Source organism: Hyaena hyaena, unplaced genomic scaffold (genome assembly GCF_003009895.1).
Source record: "Hyaena hyaena isolate Hyena2069 unplaced genomic scaffold, ASM300989v1 scaffold_362, whole genome shotgun sequence".
NCBI classification, from domain to species: domain Eukaryota; kingdom Metazoa; phylum Chordata; class Mammalia; order Carnivora; family Hyaenidae; genus Hyaena; species Hyaena hyaena.
The window spans coordinates 1655825-1677976 of record NW_024080998.1 but is presented as its reverse complement, the minus strand read 5'-3'; the positions used below and the strand labels follow the sequence as shown (position 1 = coordinate 1677976).

At 40.5% G+C, this 22152-nt stretch overlaps 1 protein-coding gene across 5 annotated transcripts in view; it reads right to left on the bottom strand.

Moving 5' to 3' along the window:
- The window catches only part of RASGRP3 (RAS guanyl releasing protein 3), a 103001-nt gene that overhangs the window by 8812 nt on the left and 72037 nt on the right, over positions 1 to 22152 (bottom strand). For 3 of the 5 annotated variants that reach the window (XM_039250315.1, XM_039250314.1, XM_039250316.1), the window contains exons 9-14: positions 21976 to 22092; positions 19600 to 19875; positions 13231 to 13308; positions 9779 to 9895; positions 5528 to 5643; positions 2622 to 2769 (exon numbers count right to left, since the gene is read on the bottom strand). In XM_039250315.1, the coding sequence (XP_039106246.1) occupies positions 2622 to 2769; positions 5528 to 5643; positions 9779 to 9895; positions 13231 to 13308; positions 19600 to 19875; positions 21976 to 22092 (852 nt within the window). The remainder of the gene's footprint in view (positions 1 to 2621; positions 2770 to 5527; positions 5644 to 9778; positions 9896 to 13230; positions 13309 to 19599; positions 19876 to 21975; positions 22093 to 22152) is intronic. The other 2 variants (XM_039250317.1, XM_039250318.1) reach the window with 2 other exon arrangements.

Below are 22152 nucleotides of genomic sequence, written 5' to 3'. Positions count from 1 at the left end.
CCCCCAGCTCCCTCTGCCTTCTTTTCAATCATGCTAGCTGCTCATGGTATGCCCCACGGGAAATTAAGCAACCTGCACAGTGCATATTCCACTAAAGCATTTGCACTGTACAAGGTTCTTTCCGACTAGCATTGGTACCTTGAAAGAATACAGAAAAGGGAAAGATTTGTTCATGTATTCGTTCTCTGCCCCCTCAGTGTTTTTGGTCTGTGCCAGGTCTGTGCCATCTTCTGTGGGAGATGCAGAAAAATGCTCAGATTCTGCCAATCAAGTAGGAAGTAGGAAGTGGTAACTGTCTCAGAAGACATGTGTGAGGGCCTCCAGTTTAAGGAGGGAGCATTCACCCAAGTAATTCAGGGGATCATCCTGATGGTGGTGTGTTCGCCTCCCTGATACACCACATTCTTTCCGTGCCTCCCATGACATTGCATGTGGGGCCCAGGAACACAGAAACATCAGTATTGATAAACTCAGCGGGTTTCACTCAAGCTGGAAAAACTCCATTTTTCACCTTTTAGTGGTTAGGTTAGGCGACTGATATCTATTTAATAAAATGATTTTGAAAGAAACAGGGCTAGTGGCTGACAGGGGCTGATGGGGGCATCACTTACTAATGTATTATAGGGGAACACTGCCCTGAGTGTGGGCATGTCACCTATGAGAAGAATAAATAGCTGCCAAGGTACATTGACTCAGGGCATCAGAAAGACTGATCCTTACCCTCTATCTGAGAAGGAAATTCTACCAGTGGAAAGCGATTCCTTTGAGTCCTAAAAGTTATTCCTTTGGGTCCTTTGGAATATATTATTAAGATTCAAGTGTGTTCTGAGACAGGAAGGGTTATTAAGACAACTAACTGGAAGGAAGGCGTCAGGGGCCTGGGATGATTGGAAGAGGAATTCCTACGGAGCAGTCCATACAGAAAACGGAAGTGGGGTCAGCACCATCACATCATGTCAGGGCTACAGGGATCTTGAAGATAATCTAGTTTGCTTCTCTCCTATAAAAGGTGAGTGGGATGATCCAGAAAATGTAAATCATTTGCAAGGTCCCACCTCAGGAGACTTTGTAGTGATAAGAAATTATTTCCTTCCTGAGCCTTTGGTGATGGTGATAACAATAATAATCATGACAGCTACCATTTATGGAACTTTTCCTGGATGAGAGGCACAGTTTTAAGTTTTTTATATGTATTACCTCATGTAACATTATGTATACATAGACTAGGCTAGCAAGAGGTGAAGTCACTTGGCAAAGTCTTTTTGCTAATAAGTAGGGAAAGAAGATTGCGTCACATTAGGGAAAGACAGGAAGCCACTGCTCCTGGGAGTTTTGTGTGTGAGCAAAAGCCACTGATCTAGGACAAGAAAGGATAAGATTTAAGAAGAAGCATTCTAATATCCAGATATGGCACATTATTAGCATAGCGGCAAGAACTGCTGGAAAAGACAAAGTGAAGCATTAGTCCTACCAGGAGGGCAAGTCAGGGCATCATTTGCTAACACTTCTTTAATAACTAGGCATGACACAAGGCAGGAAGAGGCTCTGGGTCAGGTGCCAGCCAAGGACAGGAGACAGTGACCTCATGTCAATGGGTTTATAGGAAGATTTCCCAGTCTTCTGATTTCAGACCTCAGGCTGCTTTAAGATCTGGAGAGACTATGGAATCAGCAGAACATGATGGCTGAATGAAGCTAACATAACTGAGCACTGGGATCTGGACTAAGGAGTAATAGTCATGTTGAATGTTGGGCCACCCTCTCCTAGAGGATCACATTTTCATCTTTTACATCTTGGGTATCAACTAGACTTTCAGGGCCCATGAGTCTTGGTTCAATATCAAGACCAAAGCTGCCTTTAGATGCCAAAGGATTATCAAATATGAGGGAAAGAAGTGAACCATCTTCCTCTGTGCAGTAGTATAGGCAGAGGCCAGGATTCAGAGTCAGAACTCCCGTGTTTGAGTCCTGGTTCTGGTAATTATTGAGTGTGTGATCCTGGGAAACTTAACGTATCCTCTCTGGACCTCTCTGTCTTGATAGGCAAATGGGGAGAATTGTCCATGTCATGAGCTAGTTATGAAGATCAATTACACTAATGTCTATGGAGGTACTTCATTACTGTCAAATGCCAAGTAAATGCTATTTATTATTACAACCATCTTCTCTCCAGAAAGATTTTTTTTTCCTTTTTGAGTTATGAATTATTGAGCCATGCCATGATGGATGTCTAGTGACTGATACCACATGAAACAAGAACTGGAAGGAACTGGCTAAGATAAATACTCCCCTTAATTGCACCTGCTATGAGTATTAGTGATGAATGTCAAGGCTCATTGGGCAGAACTTTTCCCTGGCAGGGATTAAGAGACAAACCACTCTCTTGAGTTAACAAGCCTCTCCATCCTTGCCTGTCACCAGCCCCACAATCCTAGAAAGAACACAGTGAAACCTGCAGATCTTGCTTTTGTTTTTAACTTAATTTTTAATTTCAGGGAGCCATCATTTTTTTACTTCCCATCTAAAGCACACAATGGACTCTGTTGGTGTATTATTTTCCTATGTCCTCAGGATGCTATACAAATAACTACACACAAGAGAAATAATGGAAAATAGACTTACAAATCCTGCACAGTGTTCGCAGAAGGTTGGCTTGAGATAGGTCATCTCCTGAAAGTTATGGACAAATCCTGGTCCCATTTTACAGTGTAACTGGGACTTAGCTCGCAGAAAGTAAGCCATCATTTCATCTTTACTAATTAGGCCATCCCTGTAAAGAAAATAAAAAAAGGGAGCGATCTTGAAGACCATGTTGCCAAGTGGCTGACACACTTTAATTACCCAACCTCCCAACTCTTTGTGGCCAAAAGCAGGTGGGGAGTGTTTACTTCACTGTTCTATTTGAAAGGAGAGGACCTTGAAAGAGCATTCAGTGCCAAAGGCTTTCATAGTAAGATGTCTGTGTGTGTGTGTGTGTGTGTGTGTGTGTTTGTCTGATAGTCTCCATACCACAGAAAGTCTCCTTCATTACCAAAGGAGGATATCTCTTTTCTTGCCCTAACCTAGCAATAGGGTGTGCAAGAAGCAACCTGCTGGAGAAAGGCAGAAAACTGTAATAACTGGGCCCACCATTCTCAAATTCATTCAGCCTGCTGTCATCCAGGCCACTGCCAGTGGTAATCTTTCGTTCATGTCTTACTGGTTTACAGACCATTTGCTAGAGCAATTCTTCCAGATCTTCTTCACAGCCAGTTGTACCCACCCACACATAATCAGACTTCTTGTTTACCAAGATCAGATCCACCTGATACAGGTGATCTTCATGCTGCCTTCTCTCCACACCAGCATGTACTGGAGACCACACCCTTCTGTGCCAATTCAGAATTCCTTTGTATCTCATCTCCTCCCTTGGGTCCTCCTGTCTCTGAGGAAGTCATGCTTCCATCCCCCACTCTCCAGCCTCCCAAGACACCCACTCCTTCCTCTGTGTACAAATACACTCGTGACTTCCTCCTTGGAAACCGTCTTTTCTCAACCTCGCTTCCAACTCCAGCTCCTGTCTTTCCTCTCTTCCCTTTCTTACTCCCAAAATTTTCAAAAAAAAAAAAAAGTTCATTAGAGTTTTTTTTCCATTTTTTTCTCATTTCCTTCAATTACTCTTCACTCCATTTAACCAAGCTTCTGACACCCTGTTGAAACTGTCACAAGGACATTGTCAGTGGCTTTTTTTCCACTCCTTGATATTGTTGACCTCCTGGCTGCACATGATAGGGGGCAGGCTTTTTTTCCTTTTTTGACACTCTCTCTTCCATGTGACCTTGTGATTCCACATGGCCACAGTTTCTCTCCTGCCTCCCATATTTCTCCTGCTCCGGCTCTCCTGCAGGACCTACTTCTTCTTTCAGCTGCTGGTAGGGAGAAGAGTCCCTGAAGCTACATTCCTCAGGCTCCAAGCTCACGTTCTTCTAAACTTTGAATCTGCTCCCACACCCAGGACTCCAGCTCACAAGCCTGGGCTGCAGACCTAGCAATCTATGCCTCCAAAACTATTCTCCTGAATCTTGGTACCACATCTTCAGCTTGCTACAATCTCTTCCTGGATGGTCTGTTAGCCTCACAAAATCAATGTATCTAAAGAAAAAATCATGTAAGCTATGAATATTTCAAACCTTCATTTTTAGAAAAAGAAGTGTTTTTATATCTTTGCTGGCATAGTGTAACGTCCATCTAAAGAATCAGCTGGAAAAAAAATGAAGAGTACGAAGTGATTTTTAAGTTCATGTCCTACCTACATGTCACTGACAGAAACAAACTAAGGGAAGTGGGCAGTCAGCAGGTAACTTAAATTTCATTCTGTAAAATAAGTTTATGTTTCTAATTATTTAATTTATTTTTAAAGTATTCTTTGTTCTAGAATTCCAAGGAAGATGAATTATATTTTTAAGATATTTATGATAAAGTACCAAGGAAAGCCTTAGTGTACTGAATTACCTACAGATTTAATTTAAAAAAAAAAAAAACTTCACACACCAACAAAAATAATAAAGGATTTTAAAGTGATATAATTTGGACATTTCACCAGTATAAAATCTAGCATCTCATTCTAGATTTTTAAACTAAGAACTAATCTCACACAATTAAAAACGAAGCAATCAAATTACTAATGCCAGTGTTTCTCTGCAATATATATTTCATACATTATTTTCCAATGAGCTGGATATTGGCTTCTATAGTCATCTGCTTTTCCAGGAGTCATTTAAAGCTTAAGAGAAATATATATTTTACTTCGTTTATCAAAACAACCTTTGAGTTAGCAAGGGAAAAACAAAGAAGGACACGTCTTGGCTATCGGCAGGCATCACTGCTCTTCTGAAGACTGTAAGTAATTTAAAATAATTTTACTTGCTTGGTGAGTTTTAGTATTGCCCTCAGGTCCACTGATGCTGAGGACTCTACCAGCCTCGGTGTAATTGTATTTCTCCTCCATTTTTTCTTGATGGAGGTTTTGGGATTGATGAAATAGCTAAGTAGAAGTAATATGGGGAATGGAGAGTTGGGCTCATTTGCAAATGGGCACTTGGGTTCAACACTGGTGGTGTAGCCTGCCCTATGATGACATCCAACCAGGCAGATTTGTGAACACCAAGAAAAAAACTCAGTGAAACATTAGACGTGGCTTATCAACACATTAAGATTGAAGCTGTCAAGATGTAAATTAAAGGTATCCTTGGGGTATGTGAGTGGCTCAATCGGTCAAGCTTCTGACTCTCCATTTCAGTTCAGGTCATGATCTCACGGTTTGTGAGTTTAAGCCCCACATCAGGCTCTGTGCTGATAGTGTGGAGCCTGCTTGGGATTCTCTCTCTCTTCCTTCCCTTTGTCCCCGTGCCCTGCTCATTCTCTCTCTCTCAAAATAAATAAATACATAAACTTTAAAAAATTATAAATAAAGACATTCCTGTTCTCCTCTGACACTAATTTTCTGTTTCAGGATGGTAGTATTAAAATATAACAAAATTACAACTTACTGATCTTTGTCCAGGACACAGAAGGAATCCAAAAAGGGAAAATTGGCAGCTATACTTTCAAAGTCCTCCTGGGAGATGTACCCATCATGGTCATGGTCATAGTTTCTAAACACAGACTGCAAAGGAAATACAAATATTTGTTAAATAACTAGCTATGAGTCAGGTTCTGTACTTGTTATTGGGAAAGCAGTGATAAATAGTATATTATTCTTTCTATCAAGGAGCTTGGAATCCCGTGGGAAATAATGAAATCAAGAAGCCTTTGTGGTATAACAAGATAAGTGCAATGCTGAGGATAAAAACAGGGTGCTATGGGGGGATTTTAAGGGAGATTTTAAAAGGTTTCCTGGAGGGGAACCTGGGTGGCTCAGTCAGTTGAGCATCCAACTTCAGCTCAGGTCAAGATCTCACAGTTCCTGAGTTGGAGTCCCACATTGGGTTCACTGCTGTCAGCTTTTCAGTGCAGAGCCCACTTTAGATCCTCTGTCCCCACCTCTCTGCCCCTCCCTCACATGCACTCTTCCCAAAATAAATAAATATTTTAAAAAAAGATTTCCTGGAGAAAGTGAGGTCTAACCTGAGACATCAGTTTTGGTAAGAGTTAAGTTTGGTGAACTCACAAATGCCAAAACCATGACAATAGAAAATGAAGCTTTAAAATGTTAAATTATCTAAAAAAAATTCAAGTTTTTTTTTTTTTTTTTGAGAGAGAGACACACACACACAGAGAAAGAGAGAGCGAGAATGATCAGGGGAGGGGGAGAGGGAGATGGAGAGAATATTAAGCAGGCTCTAGGAAGAGGGACTGTATCTCACCACCATGAAATCATGACTTGAGCCAAAATCAAGACACTTAACTGACTGAGCCTCCTGGATACTCCTAAAAAATTCAAATATACTTTTAATGCAATTCCAATCAGAATTGCGGTGCAATTTGTTTTAAATGTACAAATTGATTCTAAAGTTCAAATTGAAGTAAACATGTTTAAGCCTAAAATTGTTTATGATAAGTAGATTAAGATAAAGTAATGAGGGAGAGTGTGCCCCATCGGAACTCAAATAATCTACAAAGCTACATGAATCAAAACAACATGGTACGACAACTTACTACAGAGAGCAGAGTCCAGAAATAGTTCTATGTATATACAGGAATTTATAATATCAAAAAGCACTTTCTCAAATCCACAGGGAAATTAAAGATTATCCAATAATTGCTATTGAATTAAATGGCTAATAATCTTATAAAATCAATTGCCCAAAACTAAATTCTAGATGCATTAAATATTTTAATGTCAAAAATAAAGCAATAAGGGTGCCTGGGTGGCTCAATTGGGCCAGGTCATGGTCTTGTAGTTCATGAGTTCGAGCCCCATGTCAGGCTCTATGTTGACAGGTTAGAGCCTGGAGCCTGCTTCAGATTCTGTGTCTCCATCTCTCTCTGCCCCTCCCCCACTCATTCTCTGTCTCTCTCTCTCTCAAAAATAAACAAACATTAAAAAATTTTTTAAATAATAAAAAAGCAATAAAGTTTGAAAGGTAAATAGATAAAAATAATTTTTATGTTTTGTAATCTTTGAGTGGGAAAGGCATTTCTTAACATGACATCAAAGTCAGAAGCTATAAACAATTAAAAAAATTTTTAGTTTACATACAGAGAAAGAGAGAACCTGAGCATGGGAGAAGGGCAAAGGGAGAGGGAGAGAGAGAGGGAGAGTGTCTCAAGTAGGCTCCATGCTCAGCACGGAGCCCAATGCAGGCTTGATCCAACAACCCTGGGATCATGACCTGAGCCCAAATTAAGAAATCAGATGCTCAACCAACTGAGCCACCCAGGCGCCCCTACAAAAATACTTTATTACATAAAATGCAAAATAATTGAATCAAAAAATTCAGCTGATGAATTGAAAGATAAATGTCAGAAAGATTATTTGCAATATACATGACAGCAAAGACACAAAAGGAGAACAGGAGACCACCAAAGTAAAAATACAAGTGGCCAATATGTTTATGGAAAATCCTTGATTCTGCTAGTAATTATAGAAACACAAATAAAGCTTTTTTAAACCTCTCAGATTGGAAAACATTAAAATAATTGGTAATCTCCTATGGAATGAGAAAATAGGCAGTCTCATATTAGTTGATGAAGTAAATAGCCACAATCTTTCTGGAAGACAGTCAGTGCTTACTCTGACCCAGCAATTCCACTGATGGGAATCTGTTCTAGGAAAGTAATTGAACTATGCTGCTCGAAGACATATGTGGGGGGGGGGGGTGTTTGTGGGGGAATAAAGTCATACAAGACAGTTTACAAATTATCAGTGGTTCTCCTTAGAAAGCAGAATTCCCAAGGCCTAGAAGTAAAATTTGTATTGTCCATATTTTATGAAAAGCTTGCATATTTGCTTTTCTCTGACTTTCTTTATAATCAGAAAAAATAAAAGGGTTTTTCCATTACCCTCTGCTGAAATGGGTTTTCAAAAAGGCTTGTTAAGTTCTCCCCAGGAGCACATGTATGCAAACAGATTATAATGAATCTCCCTTTTTCCAATGCTTTCTCTCTATTTTATCCATATTGCTATATGTTGCAAGCTGCTTCAGGAGTATTTTGAGAGACGAACAAGGTATAAATGAACAAATTACTTTAAAATATAACTGTTTAGGACCTATTATAAGTTTATTTATACATAACTGAATGGTGTAAAATCATAAAACCATATAGTTTTTTTCTGCAAGTCCCAATACCAATACAATACTTGTCTGCAATAAAAGTTGCTTAAAATTAACTACTCGTACCTACTACTTATAATCTAATATCCATACTAATATCTATATTAAAAGTACAATTCTTTTTGTAGAATAAAATTTAATGTGGAAATGCATAATAAAATGCAATCTTTCATTTGATTGAACCAATAGTAGGCAATTTATCCAAATTGGGCCAACCTTCTCCCATGAAATTGGCCAACCTTCTCCCATGAAATTGGGCCAAACTTCTCCCATGAAATCGGAGAGAAAATAAGAAAGAAGATAAAAAGGAAGAGAGAGAGAGGAAGGGAGGGAGGAGATACAGACTCCCCTTGTACAGCAAAGAAAGTCTGTCTGCAGATAATGGAATGAGCATTCAGAGAAAAGCAGGGAAGAGAGTGAAATAGAGAATCATTGTGTCTTTCATTTCCTGGTTCCTGACCTTCCTGAGCTGCAACTCTTGGATCTGGAGTCCTTCCCCAGCTTCCCTGGCTCCTAGCTGGGTCTGTTACACAATATCAGCACAGGGCCTCCCCTGGATTTTATGGCCTTCTCAGTCCCTTCCCCCTTCCTTTCTGAACTTTCCTTGATGCCTCACATGCTGCATAGACGTTTTCTTCCAGTGCATCATAGTTCCCTCCATGATCCAAGATGAAGAACAGTCTTTCTTTTTCTTTAGGTTTGTTTGTTTGGTTTGTTTTGTTGTTTTAAGCAGGCTTCACACCCAGCATGAAGCCCAATACAGGGCCTAAACTCATGACCCTGAGATCAAGATCTGAGCTGAGATTAAGAGTTGGATGCTTCATTGCCTGAGCCACCCAAGCACCCCCTCTTTTTCTTTAAATGTCCACCCCCAGCAAAAAGTTTATTCTATCCCAAAGACATGATTCTATTGTATCGTACCAATCCATTAAAGCAGATGTTTAGTCAGGGGTCATAGATTTTAGTGCCAAATATGTTTCCATTTTCCCCACATTGGTGCTTCTACTCTTCTTTCTACATGAAAACTCTGATAGACACTTGCCCGTCATTAAGTGATGTTTCTGACCTAAGTGGCATTGTGCAGGTGTGTCACAGACCCCCCAGTATATACAGCAAGAGGAACTATGTATCCTACAGGATCTTTTCCTACCTTCAAGGATTTCAATTTATTGGGCATTTTATTGGGACCCACATAGGTTTTTAATGAGTAGATTCTAATCCCCAAACAGTCCCTCAAGTTGCAGGGGTAGTGATGGAGACATCAAATGCTGGGGAAAGAGAGCTGGAAGTAGCTGAGGTTATTTGGGTAAATGAGAACACAATGACAGGAAGGGGAAAAGGGCCTTTCGGAGGGATTCTCGCCCATAGGTCAATGCCAGGTAGAGCTCAGTGTTTGCCAAATTGATCCTACCTGCCAGAGGGCTGATTCCATTGACTTCAGATGACTCTTGGGCAACTGTAGAATATTCTAGGGGAGAGAAAAGGCCTTCTAGTGCTCACTCACTACTCTCTCTGATTACTTACCTCTACTAATTTCCTTATGTGCTTGTTGATGACTGTGGGGTCTGGCTTCGGCATCACTCCTGATGCCCACTCCAGGGGCACCACAGGCTTGGTGGGTGTTGTAGGGGAGGTAGGCTGCTGATAGGAGGAAAAACACATTTTTCAACTTTATCTTCAATTAGGGGACACCCTATTGTTATATGTTAATAACAGTAAAAACTTACAGATGTAGCACTTAAATGTTCTGGAGAAAATATTTTGTCAAGAGAATCTAATCTGTAACTAAATATATGTTTGGAGAGTGTATTTGGTTTAGCAGTAGCCTATATTCCATTATTTTAAATGTAAAAAATATACTGTTCTCTCAGCCCACTCAAAAATTCTATCCAATTTCCCCCAAATATGACTAAAACATCCTTAAAACCTATAAAATAATCTACCCAGATTTTGTATAATGCAAAATATATAAAACACCTGTTATCTAATTCTTTCCTACTTGGTGTTGGTAATAAACTCATAGTTGTGTGCAGTAAATGGGCTAATGTAAATGGCCAAGTTTATGTTTTCATGCTGGGATCTCTTTCAACATGCTTAATCACTTCTCACTATTTGGCTAATTAGGCCTTTCTAGCCTCTTTTGTGAACTTGCTTTATCCATATGTTTTCCCACTTTCTTGTAAGACATTTCACTAAATACTGTGGCAAGAGGGTGGCAATAATGCATAACACGTTTACACAACACAAGGGCAAACCACAATCCTATCGGAGACAAGCCAAGAGTGCAATGTACTTTATTCCTCTCCCCAGGACCTTCCTGTAATGTAAATATTTTTGCTGGTGCATGCATGCAAATCTGTTTTGGCAGGTTTTTATTTGATACTGAACTGGGGATAAACATGTTTGCAAGAGCAATTAAGGAGTGACTGTACTAGATTTAAGCCCCTTGCAATGTTTTGAGGTGGGTGCTGCTGGTATCCTACAGGCTACCAACAGGACCAAAAAGTATCTGCCATCTGGATATGATCACTGACACCTAGACTCACTCACACACTGTGACTCTTTCTATCAAGCTTTTCACTGTGTTCATCTGATCAGGGATAAACCCACAGTTCCCAAACTATATAACAAGGTGTCCTATCTGGAACACTATAGTGGACTCCCAGAGATACCAAAAGATATTTCAAACTCCCAAGGAAAATACAGCAGTACTCAGTATTTGTCAGACACCATGTAACCATCTTGAAGTAGTTTACAGTTCACCCATTAGATCATGCTGTATTTCCTTCAATGGCATCAAATCTTTCCGAAGCAAAAAAAAAAAAAAAAAAAAAAATAAATATGGAACAAGAAAAAAGGTGGCTTTATTTAATCTGATGCCAAGATTTAAGAAATTGTTCCCCATGCCCAATAGGCACATGCATCCATTAGTAAGTAATTGTGGGTTATTTAAGAATGAAACTAAAATACTATTTTTTTAAATTTTTTTAAATGTTTATTTATTTTTGAGACAGAGACAAGAGACAGAGTGCATGCAGGAGAGGGGCAGACACACACACAAACACACACACACACACACACACACACACACACACAGAATCTGAAGTAGGCACCAGGCTCTGAGCTGTCAGCACAGAGTCCAATGAGGGGCTCAAACTCATGAACCATGAGATTAATGTCCTGAGCCAAAGTTGGCCACTTAACTGACTAAGCCACCCAGGTGCCCCGAAAATATTATACTGATTTCAACATATGTATATTATTTTCAATGTGGGTTCTAAATCATTAGAACATTAATATATATTAAGCTGTTTTGACTTAACTATTGTATACGTGGAATTGTGAGGTATTTCTTTTGACCTAGAGGTAGAGTGAAAAAACTGAGACACCACCAAATAAAATACAAAGAGCCAATGAGACACAAGAGTGCACAGTGAAGAGAAAGAGATTCATAGTGGGACTTTGGTGCGGTCCACCAGCACCAAGGGAAAGCACACTGAAGTTATAGGCTCTCAGTACCATCATCCTGTCAGAAGTTTGTTCTCTAGTGACAGAACTCTCTTAGAAGGGGCTTTGAAAGCTTCCACTTTTACAAAAAAAAGATTTTCTATGTTTAATGGAAACATCTGAAATTGGCCAAAATCCATCCTGAAAATAAATCTAAAAGGCACAACTCAGGTGAGTGTGCTAAAATAGTCATTCCTACCACATTCCTATACAAGGGATGGCAGGTAAAGCAGAGGCAGCCTCACATAGTAGAAAAAGCCCATGCATTTGGGCACTTGGGTGGCTCAGTCAGTTAAACATTCAACTCCTAATTTAGGGTCAGGTCATGATCAAACTCTGAGTTGGGCTCTGCACTGACAGTGTGGACCCTGTTTGGAATTCCTGGTCTTACTCTCTCTCTCTCTTTCTTGTTCTCTGCCCTTTCCCCACTTGTGTTCTCTCTCTCTCTCTCTCTCTCAAAATAAATAAATAAATAAACATAAAACAAATCCTAGGTGTTGAAGACAGACAGGCCTGAGGCCATATCCAAATTCTCCCACCTACTGGCTGTTAGTGCTCTGTGTGAAACACCAGTGCTCACCCGACTCAGTTTCCTTAACAGATTTAATGAGATAACATGGATATAATACCCCACCAGAGGCACCCAGCAACCAACCGATAACAATTAAAGTGCCCTGTTCTAGGTAAAGGAAGGTGTGGGGCAGTGAAAATGCCATGGGCACACATACACCTTACCCCACCATGCTCAGCTTCTTCACACTAAAACAAAGGAATGAGGAGCTCACAAGTTCCTTTTTTCCAATAATTTTACCTTACTCTCTAGCTCTTAGTCATGCTAGCTGCAAATTTCAAATTTACCCAGGTATTCTTTTATGAGGGCAAAACATATCTAAGATACAGTCCACTCACTGAAACTAAAGACCAGGGTACATTTAGTAATGCAACTTCCTCAATCTTATCATACAAAGTTTCTTTGCTAGGAGTCAGCCATTAATTGAAACACTATCTAATGTGATACTGAAATTCTGAGCTGAGTCATCATTAGCAGAATAGTGAATTAGCATAATTTGTGAATTATGATTAGATTATTCAAAATTTATTAAACTTCATTTTATGCTGAACAGAATTGTATGTTGAAGAGTCTAAAACTCTGTTTAACATTAAGATGGGTTCTCTTTTGTTGAGGGGGAGGCCGTATAGGCAGGCAAGTTCTCAGAGGGATACAACACATAGATGATAATAAGAAAACAGAGTAATTGATAATAATGTTCTTCTTTGTTAGCCTCTGATGAAGAAATCATCCTCAAACTATCAGAGCTAAGCTGTTCCACTGGCAAAATGGAATAATACAGATTTTTAAAAATTCTTCAATCTTCAGATCACAAATCATCACTATAATACCCAATTACTATAAACGACAATCATTTGTGTTTGGCACTGATCCTTAGATAGAAAAAAAATCCACCTACCGATTTAGAATTTCTAGGCTCCAGCACCAATGACAGTTTGTAAATATCATCTTCTGTGTGATAGAGGTCCAGAGAGAGCTACAACAAATTAGAAGGGATAAATGATGATGTTGAATCACATTTACTTATTTATTTACAATGCTGAAATATTTTTCAAACCGAACGTAGAAGCTCAGCGTTTAATAATTTGAGAGAATGTGGAACATTAAAAAGATAGCATGCAGGGGTGGAACATGAAATTTCAAAACAAACACTTAAACCTAGCATGCTCATCAGCATCCTAAGTGCTATATCACATGTGATTACATCAACAAAAGGCAACATATTCGAGTTGTGAAATAAGATACCCCCACTCTCACCCCTATAGGAATTGTTCAGAGAGGCAGCCTGTAAAGCATGAGGGAAGGTTCTGGAGTCAGTTGGGCCTGAGTTCAAGTCCTAAGCCTGACACTGGTTAGCCCTGTCACCTTGAGCCAGTTATATCTTCTCTGCCTCTCAGTTTCCACATCTGTAAAATGTAAATTATCATAAAAGTCCCTACTGAATTGAATTTTGATCAAGATCAAATGGAGTACTTCATGTGAAGTACTCCATGCATAACCTGGTACACAGCAAAATGCCAAGAAGTGTTATTTAGTGTTGTTGATGTTACTGTTATTATGAAAGCTATTACTACTAATATTATTATTATGTAGGGGGTGTGTCACTGAAGACAGAAGTGATCAGGACAGAGACACAGAGGACCTTGTGGCCTAGGACCTAACTTGGATGACTTGAACAAAGAAAGAGGGAGAGAAAGATCAGGACAGGCCAGGCAAGGACAACTTGGACTAAGATTGGAGTACATGAATAAAATCAGTAAAAAATAAAATGCACAGTCCCATCCACCTAAAATAGAAGGCATGAGACTTAAAATAAGCCTAGATGAGTCCTTTCTACACTCTTCAATGTTAAGACACCCGATGAATCACACCATTTCATCAGCAGTGAATGTAACCGGGTGCCCTGTCCTTTCTTTGTTCATTTGGGCATGAAAATTTTCTTTAACATATTTGGTCTAAAAATAAAGACTTAATGTGTATGGGTATAGAGTGAGGGAGAAGTGCAAGAAGGATGAGGTGGGAGAAAACTCAGAGGCAAAAGATGTCTTTCAAGGATTTATCTTTCTTTTTTTGAGAGCAAGAGTGTGAAAGAGAGAGAGGCAGAAGAAGAGGGAGAGAAAGGATCTTAAGCAGACTCCAAGCCCAGTGCCAAGCCCGACACGGAGCTCCATTTGATGAACCATGAGATTATGACCTGAGACGAAATCAAGAGTTGAACGCTTAACCAACTGAGCCACCCAGATGGCCCTACAATATTTATATCAAGAATTTCACACATCAAGCCGTATATTGCTTTACCTAGACTTTGTCACCTAAAGATTTTTTTCTAAACATAATAAAACTGACTTAACTATAAAACTTCCCCATCATCATTTCAGATCTTGAAAATCCTACTCACAAAGGATAGACACTGTATCCATATTCCACTAAACAGTCATTCCTACCTCCAGGGAGGAGAGGAACCATCCCCATGTCACATACATATGCCTTTAGCAGCCAGTCCATTATATAAGAGAATGAAGTGAAATGCATGAAAAAGATCTTTTGATAGAAACACTGGTATAACAATGGCTTATTCGCCAAAACCATCTTCGCAGATGTAATCACCTTGGGACCTTCCCTCTGAGCTCAACAATAAAAAAAACTTGGGATAAGTAGGACGTGACCCTGGATATCTGGGTTAGGGAAGTGATAGGGGGAGGTGTGGTCCCTGCTCAGCTATGGCAAATTTTTTCAGCTTGACAAGTGACATATCTTCTCATTTGTCTAGAGAAGCCAGAGATCTGGAGAAATATCTCAGTTTTTAAATCCTGGCAACCAATATAAAATTTTTATGATTCCGTGTGGGCCAAATAAAACACATCTTGCCATGGGTGGTTGCCTGCCATTTTGTAAATTCCACAATGGAAAATTCTACTGGCTTCTAAGCCTCACAAACGCAGGCAGTGCATCCATCTTTTCTGCCCCTAAAATCCCAGCCAGAGCTGCTGCCTTGCACTGTGAATGTTACATAGAGAGAAAATCAAGTCACTGTTTCCTTCTGAATTCCTTGTTGCCAGGAGTTAACCTGAACGTTGATGAGCATGCTCCTGTCCTCCTGATTAATGACCAGCAATGGCACCTGCTAGAAAAGGGATGACAACAGTGCCAGAATATCTGTCCAGAAATCCAAACAAACCACACACTGAGTAGGGGAGATGCTCTTTCAAAAGACACAGAACATCCTTGGGTATTTTCATACATCAAATGACAGATATCAGAGCCTATGATGGAAATATCTTCTCTAAATGATTGTTCTCAATTAGTGGTAGTGTGAACCTCAGCAAGTTATTAACCTTTGTGGAACTCAAGTCTTCTGGTCTTTAAAATGGGAGGCATAAATAATAGCTCCATCCCAGGACTTTTACGGAGATTAAATGTGTTAACATGCATCCATTGGGGTTTGTTTAGTGGGCCATACAGATGGGCACTGCAATGTTGGCTTCCAGTTAAATACCACTGCCCTTGTCAGTGAATGGATTACTCCTGCCATCTCTGCTTTCCCAGCCATGATCCTGCCTACATACATTCTCTCCTCTCCTCTGGGTTTTACAGCCCTGTACAAGGTAATATGTTTTACTTCCTACACATGTTTTTTTTTTTTTTTTTTTTAATAATTAGAGGCAGCTTGCCAACGATATTTCAAGAATGCTTGCTTGTCTAACATATCTTGAGCTTGGAAAATGGTCTGAGTCCCTATTTCAAGTTGCTGCATTTATTACCAAGGTATCAGCAAAGAGGGCTGTGGATTTAGTCTGCACATTAAGACCTATGTCACCCTGACTGTAGAACTGTAAAATAAAATTTACTTGGTCATCAAAGTATCTCTATCCACCATTTTTTCAATTCTTCTCCTTCTTCTTTTTTTTTTTTTTTTTTTTAAATTTTAAAAATACAGGGGGCTTTCCAGTTATTTGCATATACTCAGAATGGTAAAAGTAACTGATACATCTAAAAATACTCTGAAAAGAATCAGATGATTTTGTATACCATAAAGCAAGAAGCATTAGCTTTTAAAGCTGCTGGTTCTAGGATTAGGATCACAGTGGAAAATGCCTTCTCTAGATCGTCCCTAAAAAAGGGGAGCAAACCAAAATCCATGCGTTTAGTGCTAGGGTCCTCCGTCTTTCATGTGCCCAGTGCTGTTCAGGGGCTAAGTTTACAATGGTAAAAATGGCTCACAGAGTCTCTGACTCATAGATTTTGTTCTGTAATTAACTCCTTCTTTAGCCACCCATGAAGAGGGAGAGAGAGATTACTTAATTTTAACAGATGCAAAATAAAATAGATGTCAGCAGTGTTCCTGCATTACAGAGTAAATGCCCATCTCTGAGAGAGACAGAGAGAGAAAGAGAGAGAGACAGAGAGAGAGAGAGAGAACTCCCCCCCACCCCACAATGGGATTCAGAAGTTCTCCATTTGCAAAACTTTTGTCCCTAAGAAATCTGTTTCTTCCTTTGTAAAATACAAAGGTGATGTTATACTCTCTGCCCTGCCCAGGGTCCCTCACAGGGTTTCTGTGTTTGTGAACTGTGCATGAAAGTGCTATGAAAAATGCAATCAGCTATTATAGAAAGTCCCAACATTGCTATACAGCCTACCACATGGAACAGACATTCTGCAATTGTTGATTTATTTAAGAGTTCTCATTTTCCGTCTTCCAAGGTTCTCAATCATGTATTGGCTTTCTCACCTGGCGTCATGTTTAGAAACAAACAATCACTTTGGGCAAAAACCTGACCTAGAGTTGTGGGGCAAAATGAATGGAAAAATTGCTGCACTATGGATGCCCTCACAGCCTCTGTCAATCAAATGGTTCTAATATGAACACATATATGCTTCATGAGATGCCCACTGGGCTCTAGTGAATACCCGATGGGAATCTCCTTTATCTGCACTGAGGAAATGAATCTGTCTGTGGCCAGAAAGAATGAATGTATATTCCTGGGCAATGAACCTTCTCCTTGGTTGTAGGGAGGGAGGAGTGATCTTGGCTTTAAATAGAAACTGGCTTGCTGATCGATGCTCATATGTGGGACCATGCTATCTGAGAAGCCGCTGGGCTAGAACCACAGGATCAGACTGACACCAGGTTCCTTATTCTCAAGGGGCCATCAGTTCTTAGCTCTAGAATCACAGAAGTTTAAAGCTGGAAGAGATCTCACAAATGAGCACAAAACTCCTTATGAAAAGTCCAGAGGCAGGTGGAGTTAACAAGGAGACCAAAGTAACGGCATACAGAGAGCTAAAAGCTTGATCTCCTGCTCAGGATTCTTACCACTGTACTACACTAGATAACACTGTTGTCCTAAATATGGTCCTTGGTGGCTTCTATATTTTCTTTTAGTATGAGAGAGAGAGAGAGAGAGAGATTAATTGTGTTGGCATCCTCTTTCTCTTTTCTTTCCTTCCCAGGTGGAAAAAAATATATTTCTTAGCCTTTATTTCTAGGGTTCAAATTTTCCATTTGCACCCAAAAATTTTCACTCAGAATCCTTTGATATTTCTCTAAATATCTTCCATTATGTTTCTTCACTTATAACTGAAAATTAATTCCCCCACTCCATCATCATCTTTGTCAGGATGAGAATATGCCCGAGCACAGGCGCCTACTCTGGGATGCTCTTCTCCACTATTCTGGGATGCTCTTCTCCACGTAGTAAAGGCAGCCTGGACACAGACAGGTGGAACTTCAGCTGGTCTGCAGACATCACCTGTGCCTGTGGCTTTGCTGTCTGATTGGGGCTGCAACTCTGGTCACTTATTCATGGAAACAGATTTACATGGCAAATGATTCATAAATGCAGGTGCCTGGATTATTGGGAGGGGTTTTCCCCCTAGTAGAGAACGTCTGTGTGTTTACTGTTTGTCATACAAACTCAGCCCCAAGAGATTCGTGTTTCTGTGTGTTGGCTACTTCTGCTTTATGTTAAGGTGCAGCTGGCATCACTGCACGCACTTCTGGGGTGCCGTGCTTTGGTAAACAATCGTGTGCTCTAGGAACAGTGTGTGAGAAGGTCTAGGAACTTCTCCTGCTCCAGTACAGTAGTCCCAGAGGATTTAGGCTCTCAGAGCTTTCAGGGGAAATTTTTTTCACTTTCCATGGCCACGAATGAAAAAGAGTCAATTCAGTATTGCAGCCAAGCGTCAGACGCTTCCGTGTTATGAACCCAAACAGAGAAGTTGCTTCTCCATTTGTTAAACAAGGGTGAGAGAATTTGGTTATACCTCTTCCCCCGGACAAGGCAGCCGTCAATGGGGAAGGTTCCCTCCCATACATCTGTTGTGTCTAAAAGCGCCAGGACCTGGAGACCACCACAAATGACAAAAAAATATGAATGCTAGGTGAACGCCTTCTGTCTGACTTACATCGTTCCTATATACAGCATTCAGTTCATCTGTTGAGCTCCTATATATGCCAGGTACCATGAGAGGTGCTGGGGATATGAGATGTATAGGGCAAGCAAAAAGGGGGCAAAAATCTAATACAAAATGATACCTCCCTATGGTTAAGAAAGTATAAAGGTCAAGAGCCACACATGAGGCAGATACTTACTGCTCTGGAGAGGAACCGAGAATGCTCCAGAAGGACCGAGGCTAGTCACAGGGGTGGGTAGGGAAGGGATTTTCCAAGAAAGTGCAAAGGCCAGGAAGCAGAAGGCAGCAGTTTGAGGTGGAAAGCCCAGTGTTCCTCAAAGGCAAGTGTGATGTGGGATCAGGTGATGACAACCCAGGCCAGATAGACAATGAGTCTGGAAGGGCCTCAAAGGCCAGGCTGGCATGGGGATGGTGGCAGCGGGGGCAGGGAGATCATGGAGGAGGGCCTAGTATAACCCCAGGTTTCAGCTATGCTGTGCGGGAGGGCAAAGGGAAATGGATGAGGTAAGGCTATAAGCCTACATAGAAGGTGGTGAGCTAGACTGGTGTGATGAAGGATAGTGAGGGGCTGAGGACAGGAGGGCCTCTCTAAGAGCTCTAGGCACAGAGCTATAGGGGTGGTGCCTTGGCTCCTCAGGGCAAAGGGAAATTCCTCTGCCCAGTGATTATAGTCTCAGCTTATGCCAGTTATAGGGCAGAGCTCCCCTCCCCTCACCCACCCTTTCAGATCCCATCCCATCGACCAGCCTTGCATGCAACCTGGTGAATGACATGCAAGAACCTTCCTGCACCTCCTGTGAAGTGAGGCGTAGAAGAGCTCTCAGCAGAAACTCCTGTCCCCTGAACTCACCGTGAGCAGGTTGATCAAATCCATGTTGGGTTCTAAGTGGTGGGAGGCATTCTGCAGGGACACCAGTTCGCTGAGGGTAACAGAGAGCTGGTGCATTTTTACAATGTTAACTTTGTTGTCCTCCATCCAGTCTGGGAAAATGACATGGACTGCTATCAAGTCTTTCAAGTGGACGCCAAGGATGGGGATCTTGAAGCCCTCGCAGTCGGCAAAGGCCTTGCGGTAATTGCAGTAATTGCCGTTGGAAGAGACCAGCTCTGTCATTTCGTTCCAGTTCTGGGAACAGATGGAAAAGTAGGATTTTCAAACAGTTCTCCTTTCTGCCCACCCCCAGGCCCTGCAGTGTGTGGCTGGGAAATTCCTCAGCCGCTGAGAAAAGTATCAATTGCAGGAACACTGATGCAGGGAAATTATTAACCTGGAAAAAGAAAATTAGAAAAATATCCTGGGCTTGGCCAAATGAGCCAGACACTGTGTTCTCTTTTACTGCAAAACAGAAACCGCCCGCACCTCTGCCTACCTACTAGGGCTGGTGGGGTGTTAAACAGCATAAATTATCTAGAAGTATTTTGAAATTCATGGAAATATTACAGGCCACAAATATAAGCATGTGTTGTATTAAAATATAGCATGCAGTATATTACAGTGTTTAGGTTGTTCTTAGAAAGTTGCATTCAAGATATTACTTGAAGGTTAACCTAGGACAGGATGAGGCAGGAAAAGCCACACTGAGGTGTGAGACAGCTATGGTTTTGGACTCTGCCACTAACTGGATGGGTGACTTTGGGCAAGTAAATCTATTGTGAGAAGGCCTCAGTTTCCTTTTTTGTAAGAAAGAGGAGTTCAAATAATTGTTGAAGATCCACTGGTGGTTCCAAGCCTCTCAGAACCTCCATTGAATTCTTATTGGACACAATATGTAAAACATGTTTTGCTCTTTCCTTGAAATTCAGTACGAAGCTAAAGGAAAACTAAGATATAATGAGCCCCGTTATGCTTAGAACAAGTGCAGTGTTTTAGGTCAGACAGCAGTGCTTCTTGGTTTACAACCTCCTGTTTACTGCTGGCTGCCTAAAAGCAACCAGGCCTTCCTCAATTTTGATTAGTCGACACTTTCTCAAAGCAGCCCATGTGGCTCAGCTGGAGCTGTCTCCATTCCTAGGCCCAAGGTGGGTTCTGATTTACCATCGTTATCATTCCATCCCTTTTGTTTGTGATTGGCTCGGGAACACAGATGTAAGCCAATCAGTGCATTATACTCTTCTGGCAACTGTTACTGGTCCAGGGGTGAGAATGGGACCTGAGATGGTCCAATCTGCCTAAAAACAAGGACTTTCATTTCATGGGGGCAGGGCTGAAGGGGGACACTTTCACTGTCTCCCACTTGCAGACAGCCCAATCAGGAGATAAGCCAGTCTAACGAAACAAACAACTGATACCGAAAGGAAGGCAGAACTAATGAGCCAGGGCTCTGATCAGGTTATGCCTGGAGTCAGCTCTGCTTTTGCACTTCCAGGTATGTGAGATGACCCATTTCCTTATTGTTTAAGCAACTGCAAGATTTTTTAAAACTTAACAGCTGAAAGTGTCCTTACTGTTACAGCAAACTACATGCTTACAAGGAAATCTTTTCCTAAAGATGATATGTTCTTTTTCACTCGCTGAGGAAAAATTTTATTCTTGTGGTCTGAAAACAAATATGGCAGAAAAGAAAAAGCTCGGTTTGGGAAATGATCATTGTTTTTTTTAAAATATATAAATATATATATATTTGTTCAATATATATATATTTGTTCAATATATATATATTTGTTCAATATATATATATTTGTTCAATATATATATATTTGTTCAATATATATATATATATTTGTTCAATATATATATATATTTGTTCTATATATATATATATATTTGTTCTTGAGAACTCAGTTATAAATCTGAGGGATTTCTAGACAAGGTCAACATCTCCTTCTTCCTTTTTATCTGTCTACTGTGTTTCACACAGTGCTTGGTGTTCAATGACTTGAATCGAGGAGCGTAGGGTAGGAATGGTTTGTCTCATTTGCCTTGTACCCCCTGTGTGTGTCACAGTGCATATCACATAGTTAGCACCACATGCATATTTGTGGAGTACTCACAATTGCAGTATGTTAATGGTATTCAAGGTCTTCTTATAGGGACACTTGTCACCACTTCCAACCTGTTTTTCCCAGTGGTATGGCTATTCCCTTCCTATTTAATTCCCCAAGTGTAACCAACCATCATCTAGGAAGAGAACTTTCCCCTTCTGAGTGACATCTGTTAGGAGCATCCTATCCCTAAACAATGTACAAATGACTTTTGTACTCAGGACTGGAATCTAATCCACCATACCTTTGTAACTTCTGAAGAAAGATGAGAATGGGTCTCCTTGAGGCGTGAGATGGAACTATGACTAAGGCCTCCCACCACGGCCATCAGAGTGTTAAAATTTTTGAGCTGAAGGAGCTTCTGCAATAAAAAAAAAAATTACCATCAGTACTTAGTAACAATTTTTCAATTATCCCAGCC